General features: G+C 42.4%; 1 protein-coding gene and 1 long non-coding RNA gene across 2 annotated transcripts; both read right to left on the reverse strand.

Moving 5' to 3' along the window:
• Window positions 1–1,054: 1,054 nt before the first annotated feature.
• LOC143142706 (Fc receptor-like protein 2) lies at window positions 1,055–3,316 on the reverse strand. The gene is made up of 5 exons (XM_076303782.1): window positions 3,203–3,316; window positions 2,825–3,100; window positions 2,425–2,697; window positions 1,976–2,254; window positions 1,055–1,443 (listed from the first exon to the last, which is right to left on the reverse strand). The coding sequence occupies exons 2-5, from the start codon at window positions 3,090–3,092 to the stop codon at window positions 1,055–1,057; spliced, it is 1,209 nt and encodes a 402-aa protein (XP_076159897.1). The 5' UTR covers window positions 3,093–3,100; window positions 3,203–3,316.
• A 574-nt stretch (window positions 3,317–3,890) lies between these two features.
• Window positions 3,891–10,099, reverse strand: LOC143142133 (uncharacterized). The gene is made up of 3 exons (XR_012990899.1): window positions 10,061–10,099; window positions 6,761–6,802; window positions 3,891–3,920 (listed from the first exon to the last, which is right to left on the reverse strand). It is a non-coding gene; the product is annotated as an uncharacterized LOC143142133 (long non-coding RNA).
• Between the last annotated feature and the right edge of the window lie 919 nt (window positions 10,100–11,018).

Raw genomic sequence — 11,018 nt, forward strand, 5'->3', positions numbered from 1 at the left:
CAAATCTATAAATATTAATATTGGCAACCTCTGACTATACCACTGATGTATACATAACCATTACATAACTATTAAACTCTCCAACTGATGTAACCATTACATCTATCTATAAAGCAAGAAGCGTCTGTGTGTCTGTGTGTGTGTGTGTCTGTGGCACGCATATCTCGCTGACCGTTTGTCAGACTGATTACAAACTCGGCAGGTGTCTTGCTACAGGCTACAAGATATCGTTAAATAGCCTATATCGGTAAAAGAAGCACGCATTGGCTTTCGCCGCTAGCCACTCCCCCTCCCACACAGCACTGTAGGACTGTAAGCTACCAGTGAGGATAGAAGCAGGGCTTTGGCAGAATTGGATCAGTGTAGGTTACACGGGTAAAAACTTAAGCGAGTGCAAGATAACTCCACGGATTTTGCAACAACACGCCAACATGCCACACACAGGTAGGCTATATGCAGTGGCTCTTCAAAATGACGTAAAAAATGATGTGCAATAAGCGGACACTTCGAATAGCCCAGGCTACTTTGGACTGTCTTTAGACTTTGAATAAGCACATGACAATTCAAACTGCAAGGTCCTAAATTGAAACAAGCGATAATGGTCCCGAATCAAAAACGTCCCAGAATGCCACACATGCAAAGCATAACCAGCGACAAGCAACGAGTGGCAGACAGAGTGTGATGTCACTTATAGGCCACCAGAGACTGTTTTTGAGTCACACCGTTGCAAATTCCATATGATGCATCATTCCACAAAATGGTTTGTTTTCTCTATCATCAAGTTATTCAATAGGCTAAGCATATAGCCTTGACTCAAAACAGCTGTTAGGATTATGTCATTTTGATTTGTAAAAAATGTCACATGCAGCCATGCTTAAATTCTGCTCACTTCACATTTATTATATTATTATATTATCTGTATGTCTATTCATTATTGAATGCTTACCTGGAATTATGTTTCCCCTATCATCCTATTTTTAAAGCAGGCCTACCTGCAGGCATGTAATTGGGCTACAGGAATAGCATGTTTGAACGGGCACTGCACTAGTAACTATTAAACTCTCCAACCTCTGACTGTGACCCAGCTCTCTGGTGACTCTCCTCTCTCTGGGTTGCTGCACTTATAGAGGCCTTCATGTGACCTTGAGACTGCAGGGATGGTCATCTCTCCTGTGGTGGAGGTCTGCTTATAGAGGCCTTCATGTGCCTTTGAGACTGCAGGGATGCTCATCTCTCCTGTGGTGGAGGTCTGCTTATAGAGGCCTTCATGTGACCTTGAGACTGCAGGGATGCTCATCTCTCCTGTGGTGGAGGTCTGCAGGAGTGTCCCATCTTTGTAGAAGTCAGCACTGATGTTTGATGGGTAGCGATATCTACAGCGCAGAGTCAGAGGATCTCCCTCAGGCACAGGATGGACAGGACTCTCCAGGATCACATCACCATCTGCACAAAGACTTTACTCATTTAGTTGCCTACCAAAAGCAATTACACTTTCCAAATTCAGGTGACTGATAAAGATCTTGGCAAAGTCTGAGAATTTCCTTCACCGCTCTACCGTCTGCTCAACCACCGCATGGAAATCCAGATACAACTAGAGTTGCACTCAGAGAGCACAGATCTCCACAGAAGGTATCGTAGCTCTGGGTACTGTACTACGGCACTATTTTAGGTCAGACTGTAAAGAAATGTATTTGCTTGATTTGATCACTATGGCAAATACAATAGTAGTGAAAGTGAAACTAAATCATTACAGTTGATCCAAGAGTCCAGATAATCCTGCACACAGACAGATGGACAAAACACACCACACCTGGCAGGGGTAATAAATTAGCCAACAACCACTAACAGAAAACTTAGATTTAATTTTCCATACACTATAATATCTGATTACACTCACTGTGAACTCTTACTAAATGGAAACACTGTATGTTAACTCACTGTGACCTCTAAATGGAAACACTGTATGCTAACTCACTGTGCACGGTGATGTTGACACGGTTACTCTGCTCTCCAGACTCAGACTGACACCAGTAAACTCCACTGTCTGATGGAGATGCTGAACTGATGCTGCAGCTGGATCCTGTTTCTGATCTCCACCTAGTGGGACACTTTGATGCTCCTCGTCTGCCTGTGAACCACCTCAGTCTCCATCCAGTAGAGTTGCCCTGAACCCCACAACTCAGGGAGAGAGACTCAGATGTAAAGATCTGGGTCCAGTTGGAATGGATGCTCACAGAAGCTTTAGGAGACACATCTAAGAGAGAAGCATCAGAACCTTAAAGATACTAATTACCATTTTAATATTGTACTGTTTGAATATGCTCAAACACAGTGAATCATTTAAATGACATTAATGAACTACAAAACACACTATACTAACAATAACTTTATATTTATATTTAATTTCTAATGAAACAAACTAACCTGTAACCTTTATCTCAGCTGCATCACTATATTGAGTATAGAAGACTGGGTCTCCTCTCCCAGCTCTGCACCAGTACTGTCCTCCATCAGAGACTTTAACAGAGCTGATGCTGTAGGAGTTTCCATCAGTCTGGGCCACAGGATCTGAGGTCTGTGTGTCTCTGTACCAGTAGAACACCAAACCAGAGGAAGCACCCAACTCACATCTCAGAGTCACTGAGTCTCCTGTGAGGAGCTGGTGGTCTGGACTTAATGTGACTTTGGGCTTTGATGCTGAAGAGGAAGAAACAGTCATTATCAAACACATCTCAACAGTTACATGTCACACAGCACATATGCACACGCACGCACGCACACACTATACGCACACTTGCTTGTATTTTGTTTGTTTAGAACGTACCTTCCACTGTAATCTGAACAGTATTGCTGTGAGGTGAATGTATCCCACTACTCTCTCTCACTCCATAGCACCTATACTCCCCCTGGTCAGACATAGTGGCTCTGCTGATGGTGTAGGTGTTTGTCTCAGAGGTTTTTAATGACATCAACCCATACAACCCGCGTTTAAACCACTTATATGTCCAGCCACTTGAAGGCTGTATTGCACATGTCAGAGTGACTGTTTCTCCACTGAACACACGACTGGGTTGTACTGTCAGTTCAGGCATTGGAAAAGCTGTGTTGTGACAAACAAATTGTAAGCATGTTTATGAATACAAGCTCTCAAGTAAATAGAAATAATTATCATTTAAAATATTGTTGGTGTAGTAGTATTCACATCTTCCACTGACAGAGACCGGAGTACTACGCTGGGAGGTCAGAGGTCTTTTTCCTCTAGTGCCTTGACATGTGTAGTGGTACTGGCCAGCATCAGGGAGGTAGATGGTGAAGTATTGTCTATTCGTAGTGTAAATGTAATCACTACCTCTGTACCAGTAATACTGATCCCAGTCTGTGTGTTCTGCTACATCACAGCTCAGAGTGACTTCATTTCCAGGATAGAAGGGAGGCTGAGGATACACTACAGCTACTGCAGCAGTGGGCAGATCTGTGGAGGGAAACGTCATAGACACAGATTCATTTACTGACTGACTTCTAATGTGTGGGTCAAGAAACATTAAATTTTATTTTAAGATTGTATCAGTATATGATTCAGACACGATATCTTTGAATATTATTCTTAAATTTTAGTTAGAGAAAACACTCATTGGTGTAGTAGTATTCACCTCTTACACTGACAGAGACTGGAGTACTACGCTGGGAGGTCAGAGTTCTTTTTCCTCTAGTGCCCTCACATGTGTAGTGGTACTGGCCAGCATAAGAGAAGGAGATGGTGATGGACTGTCTATTCTGATTGTGAATATTATCACTACCTCTGTACCAGTGATACTGATCCCAGTCTGTGTGTTCTGCTACATCACAGCTCAGAGTGACTGTATCTCCAGGATAGAAGGGAGGCTGAGGATACACTACAGCTGCTGCAGCAGTGGGCAGATCTGTGGAGGGAAACGTCATAGACACAGATTCATTTACTGACTGACTTCTAATGTGTGGGTCAAGAAACAGAGAGCCATATGACAGAACGATACATCTTATATATCTATCATGACCCTCAATGAGTGATCTATCTCTACTCAAATTCCTACTACTCAGAATAGCACAAAAAAGATCAAAGCAATCTTTCAACACCCTCTCCCTCTCATACAAACACATTCATGCATGCAATAGTTACCTTTGACATCAAGAGTTATTGTGCTGCTTGGTTGTGATGCTGTGGGTCTGTCTCTCCTCTCCCCCTGACACCAGTACTGGCCCTTATGAGACTCCGCAGCTGCAGTGATGGTGTATGTGTCGGTGTCCCCCTGAGAAAGTACATTTCCGTCCCAGTCTTTATACCACTTGTACTTCCAGACTCGTACTCTCAGGCTCAATCTCACACTTCAGAGTGACGTTCTCTCCAGCGAACACAGGAGTCTCTGGCTGCACACTCAGTGTAGGTGTAGGCAGGGCTACGGGAGTACAACACTGAGTATCAACAACATCATCACATAATAAAAGGGCATTTTATTTATCAGACCTTCAGTACTGAGTTTGTCTGCCATTTTAATCAAGCTGTATTCACCTGTGGCACTGATAGAGGAAGATGTACTGCTCTGAGAATTCCTCGGCCGAATTCCTCCATGTCCTTTGCATGTGTACTGGCCAGCATCATCAGGAAGAGAGATGGTGATGGTCTTCCTTTTCTGGCCGGATACCTGGTCACTGTCTTTATACCAGTCATACTGACCCCAGTCTGTGTGTTCTGCTATTTCACAGCTCAGAGTGACTGTATCTCCAGGATAGAAGGGAGGCTGAGGAGACACTACAGCTACTGCAGCAGTGGGCAGATCTGTGGAGGGAAATGACATAGACACAGATTCATTTACTGACTGACTTCTAATGTGTGGGTCAAGAAACATTAAATGGACAAAGAGCCATATGACAGAACGATACATCTTATATATCTATCATGACCCTCAATGAGTGATCTGACCTTCAGGACTCAGTCTGTCTGCAATTTTTATCAATCTGTATTCACCTGTGACACTGATAGAGGAAGATGTACTGCTCTGAGAATTCCTCGGCCGAATTCCTCCATGTCCTTTGCATGTGTACTGGCCAGCATCATCAGGAAGAGAGATGGTGATGGTCTTCCTTTTCTGGCCGGATACCTGGTCACTGTCTTTATACCAGTCATACTGACCCCAGTCTGTGTGTTCTGCTATTTCACAGCTCAGAGTGACTGTATCTCCAGGATAGAAGGGAGGCTGAGGAGACACTACAGCTACTGCAGCAGTGGGCAGATCTGTGGAGGGAAACGTCATGCAACTGAAGACACAGGGCCAGATTTCAAATATTAACATGATAGGAAATGAATTTCTTGAATTTTCCCTTGGGGATCAATAAAGTATCTATCTATCTATCTATCTAAGTGTCAGATGAGTACATGTAACTGAAAACTCTTCAACACCATCTACTGCAAGAAAGTGTAAATGTTTGTCTGCCATTTTCATCAGCTGCAGCTGTGGCCAGATCTGTGGAGGGAAACGTCACTTCTGTTGACTTTCAAACTTGATGCTAGCTGTAGAAGACAACCTTGATGTCCATCCATGGGTTTAAATCTATGAGTACTGCTACACCAGCCTAGGGGAGGGGGGGCATTAGAGCTCTGATGAAGTTACCTCTACTTCCAAACACACACACACGGTAAGGGTACATGAATTATCATGAATTCATGCATGAATTAAAACATTAAGCAATCCGAATATGTCACAAAGGTAAGCGAGTTTTGACAACCAGTCCTCATCACTAAAATGTGCAGCCAACGGTGACTTTTTTTCTGTAAGAATAGGCACATCATTATGAATTATGATTTATTAAGCATTGGCTGGACTGCACTGGGTTAAAAAAAAAATTGTAATATCTGCAGCCATGTAATAACACATTATAGTTTGACCAAGAACCTAACGAAACATGCCAGAGAGGTAGCTCACCCCTACCCTCAGTATTCCCAGAGAAATTCCATGCAGGGTTTGGTTTTTGTTTGACGGACAGGCTGCCCCCACTGTGATTGTTTCCAGTTTTCAGAGCCTGGGCTGCCTACAGAGACTGTTTTGACAAATGTTTGAATATGACAAAAAATGTCATGGGCTTAAAATCACGTAAAATCCCTGACTGTACCTTTAAGTTTGAGCAGAGCTGTGAGAATAAACAAAAGATGAAGAAAACAACATCTTCCCAGATAGACATGGGCACTGACCTGGAAATTCCTCCTCTCTTCTTATATTTCTTGCACATCTAGTGGAGTAAAATGATTATGGTTCATATTTAGTGACCAAAACTCACCTAATACTTGCAGTTTCACTCCCTCACTCACTCTGCTGTTTGTGTTATTTTTGACACCAGAGCAGGTGTAGTCACCACTATGGGACACATTCAGGGGCTGCAGTGTGTGTTCATTCCTGTCACTCCAGTCTTCTTGTGGGTAAATTTGACCATCTTGGCACCAGTTGAAACTCCATCCTGAGGTGTCCTCCTGCTGCTCTATGCTGCATCTGAGAGTGACAGACTCTCCAGTGTAGAACTGTGTTTGGTCAGGATCCAGCACCAGAACAGCTTTGGGAGTCTCTTTTCAAATCACAGGACAGACATGACATGAAGGTGTGAGGAAAACTGAGGAAAACTGAACGTAAAGACATACAGTCTGAAAACGTTATGGGTGAAAACCAAATGAGTCTGTGATGATATGTGGGGATAAGCAACAGCATATTTAAAAAATGATAAAATTCACTTTTACCTTCCCCTGCTGCATGTCCAGAGTAGGAACACAAGATCAGCACTAGAACACAAAGACACACAGATCCAAGTTCCTCAGAGTTCTTCACATAGTTTTTATGAAGAATATGTTGTTTTTAGAATAATAATTTGATTGTAAAGGTGCCCTTTGATAGCAGCTACTATGCATGTGTAAAAGTCACACAAGCTAATGAATGAACAAAACAAACATTATCTGATTTTGCCAATACGTGTAAACGTGATCAATTCCATGGTGAAATAACTTGTGATCTAACTCTATCTAGCAAGGTAACAAGCACAGAATCAAATAGAAAGTTAAAGGATTTGGATTTAGCAACAATGGAATCTACTGTAACCTGTGCAAATTATTCAACATTATCCATCATGCCCGTTCTTGGCCTATACTGTGTGCCATCCAGTATTTCCGTAGGATCTTAGCCACGGAGAGCAAAACTAGTAGCCCTTTCCAGCATAGTTATTAAGCTCATTATCCCTGAACACACTATGCCACAATGTTTATGGGTTGTTTCCACACACACCACGACCTTACATTGACATTGGCAACATATTTCCAGATGTATTTAAATGTTAAGTTCCATGTTTGTCATCATTGCTTTAGTTTTTTCTGTGTAGGTTTTTGCCCTATACTAGAATCTTTTATGTATCATTATGTATCAGCAGGTATCATATTGAAGTCACAATTTTGCTGATTTGCCTTTAGAGGTTAGGTAAATAAAAATGTTTTTGGTTTGAGTCAGATAGAAATGTATGTGAGTGTTAGGATGATTATATTTCAGTTTTTAAATGTTGGCAGGTGTATGAGTGTTCAATCCTGGATGCTTTGGCCCTTGGTTTGGCATGCTTGACATAATTTGGCTTTTGGGGAAAACTATATCCTTTCTAAGTCACAGTTTTTTAGAATACGGAAATGGTGAATCTGTGTTTGATCCATCCTCCAAAACACCTTTCAAGAGCAAAACAACAACAACAACAACAACAACAACAACAACAACAACAAGTGAAAGATGGAAAATGCTGCACTGAGGTCCAGCACAACTACGTTTCACCACTGAGTAGCAACACTACTGTAAACTTTACGCTCCATTCAAACGAGGATGTGTTCATTCTCTCCACTAGATGGTGCTGTTATGCTGACAGATTCAGAAGAGGCTCCCCTACCTCCAGGGGCGCTGCTAGATAATTTGGGCCTTTTGACAGACAATAATTTTAGGCCCCCCGATAATATATAGGAGGGGGGGGGGGGGGGGGGGCAATGGACATGGAGACGGTAGAGAAGCTGAAGACAGGAGAATTTAAAATGAAACGACACTCCTCCGGGAAAAGCAAAGTATGGGAACTATTTGGGGAGGTTCTTAAAGAAGATGACAGCAGTGTTGGTCATGCTCTATGCACTTTTTGCAAAGCCGCTTAAAAGTGTAACAGCCACAAAACAGGCACAACCAACATGGCTCGTCATAAATGCGGCACTGGTAAGCTCTCTCAGCCTCTAACTGAGTAACTTTTTCCAGATTCCAATTCCCAGACCTCAAGCAATAGAATGCTCTATGCACACTGACCACTGGGACAGCTTGTTTCTGGCCTATCTGGTCAATCAACAATGTTGGCACAAGACCTAATGACAAGTAGCTAAGTAGTCTAAAATAATGCTGTTAACCACCACACTTTACCACCTTTTGCTGTAGCGTGCTGGTATTTTATGATCCAGTGTTGTAAACGGCGGTGGTGCAGCATTTGATAATGGAAATGTATTTGTAAGAGCAAGTCATGGTTTTGTAACATTAGCCCTGACATCTAGGCTAAAATTTTCTCTTAATTTCAACTGATACCCTAGTTGTTACTCTTGTAACACCAGTAACTGTCTGCAACTGTCATATGTCTCAGACGACAGGCTGTGGTTAGGGATAATCAGCAAAACAACAGAAAATCTCAGAATCAAGCTTTGTAGGCTACCTTACCCTCGGTGTGAATTTATTTTAAGCTAGTTAAGACAAATTTCCATGACATAAGGGATGTCATGGGCAGGCTGATGTGATTAATAAGGAGGGCTTTCTGTTGAGGCTGCATCAACCAAAAGTGCACATTTTGTAAACAAGTGGGTTGGATAGCGGGTTGGGTATCATATAGTCTTAATAAATAGTTGCAGTTTGAGTTGCAGTCAGGTTGATTTAAATATCGGGTGAGTGCGGGCCGCTTGTGAATGTACCCGCGCACCACTGGTACTTATATATTTAGCTTTACAACTACATCATTTGTGTTCTCAGAGCACTCATCCTAAAGCAGTGTTTCTCAAACTTTTTCAGACCAGGGACCGCTTAATCAATAAAAAAAAACACGGACCACGTAGATAAAAAAAGAAAGAGTAGACCTAATTCTACTAACACTATATTACACAATAGGCCTACTCAATGAACCACTTTGCTTATTGTCTTTGCACCTTGCTTATTGTGTCTGAGGATTCATATTTAAACTGGCACAACTGACATAGGCAGTGTTGCAGAACTGTTTGGATTTACATACAAGTTGGTTCAATATTGCAAACAACTCATCTATATTATATTTTACCACGTCTGCTCACAGACCACCAGTGGTCCCGGGACCACACTTTGAGAAACACTGTCCTAAAGAAAGACACAGAGATGGACACTAACATAACACACACACACACACACACACATGCACACACACACACTCACACACACACACACACACACACACACACACACACACACACACACACACACACATACACACACACACACACACTCATAAATACAAACACACACACACACACACACACACACACACACACACACACACACACACACACACACACACACACATACAAAAAAACACACACACACACACACACACACACACACACACACACACACACACACACACACATACACACACACATACTGTATACACACACACACACGCACACACACACACACACACACACACACACACACACACTCACACACACACACACACACACACACACACACACACACACACACACACACACATACAAAACACACACAGACACAGACACAGACACACACACACACACACACACACACACACACACACACACACACACTCACACACACACTCACACACACACACACACACACACACACACACACACACACACACACACTCATAAATACAAACACACACACACACACACACACACACACACACACACACATACACACACACACACACACACACACACACACACACACACACACACACACACACAGGGATAACTCACAGAGCAGCAGGCCCAGAGTAGAGAGCTCCATGCTGTGTGTTGTCCGGTTACTGATTGACTGAGATGGTAGAGTGTGATGAGAGCAAAAGACACTAGCCAAAGACAAACCACCTCCTTCCTCCCCACAGAGAACATGGGAGGAGTAGTAGAGAGAGAGAGGGAGAGAGAGAGAGAGAGAGAGAGAGAGAGAGAGAGAGAGAGAGAGAGAGCAAATGTCAAATTGGATTCCTACCAAATTACCGCACTTCTGATCACATTTATACATTACACACCCTAATTGAAAAACAAGTAAACCAAAACAAAAAGAAAATTTACGCCTGTTTTATTGATTTTAAAAAAGCTTTCGACTCCATTTGGCACACAGGCTTATTCTATAAAGTTATACAAAGTAATGTAGGACGTAAAACCTACGACCTGATAAAATCCATGTACACAGGAAGTAAATGCACAATAAAGGTTGGAAGCAAAAGAACAACTTTCATATCCCAGGGACGTGGAGTAAGACAAGGCTGCTGCTTAAGCCCAACCCTATTTAACATTTACATAAATGAATTAGCAAGAATCATTGAAAGCTCCACAGCACCCGGCCTTACCCTACAAGACACTGAGATCAAACTACTGCTCTTTGCTGATGATCTGGTACTGCTCTCACCCACCCAACAGGGATTGCAGCAAAACCTAGATCTGCTGGTGCAGTACTGCCAGACCTGGGCCCTGGCAGTAAACCCAAATAAAACCAAAATAATGGTATTTGAAAAGAGATCCAGATCTCAGATACAAAAACATAATTTCACAATAGGAACAAACACTATCACACACACAAATGACTACAAATATTTAGGCCTAAAAATAAGCTCAAATGGAAAATTCAATGTTGCAGTGAATGATCTGAGAGACAGGGCACGCAGGTGGCAGATCCCTGTAGAAATCCCAATCAAAATCTGGTTGAAAATCTTTG

This window comes from Alosa pseudoharengus, unplaced genomic scaffold, assembly GCF_046254945.1.
Source record: "Alosa pseudoharengus isolate Yale_2024_CS ecotype anadromous, Long Island Sound unplaced genomic scaffold, YU_APseudo_1.1 YU_APseudo_1.1_scf_24, whole genome shotgun sequence".
Classification (NCBI taxonomy): Eukaryota; Metazoa; Chordata; class Actinopteri; order Clupeiformes; family Clupeidae; genus Alosa; species Alosa pseudoharengus.

Coding starts and splice junctions, on each gene's coding strand:
- LOC143142706 (XM_076303782.1), bottom strand. CDS start 3,092: ATGCCTGAACTGACAGTACAACCCAGTCGTGTGTTCAGTGGAGAAACA. Junction 2,255..2,424: donor AGCTGAGATAAAGGTTACAG/GTTAGTTTGTTT, acceptor CTTCTCTCTTAG/ATGTGTCTCCTAAAGCTTCT. Junction 1,444..1,975: donor TGTCAACATCACCGTGCACA/GTGAGTTAGCAT, acceptor GTCTTTGTGCAG/ATGGTGATGTGATCCTGGAG.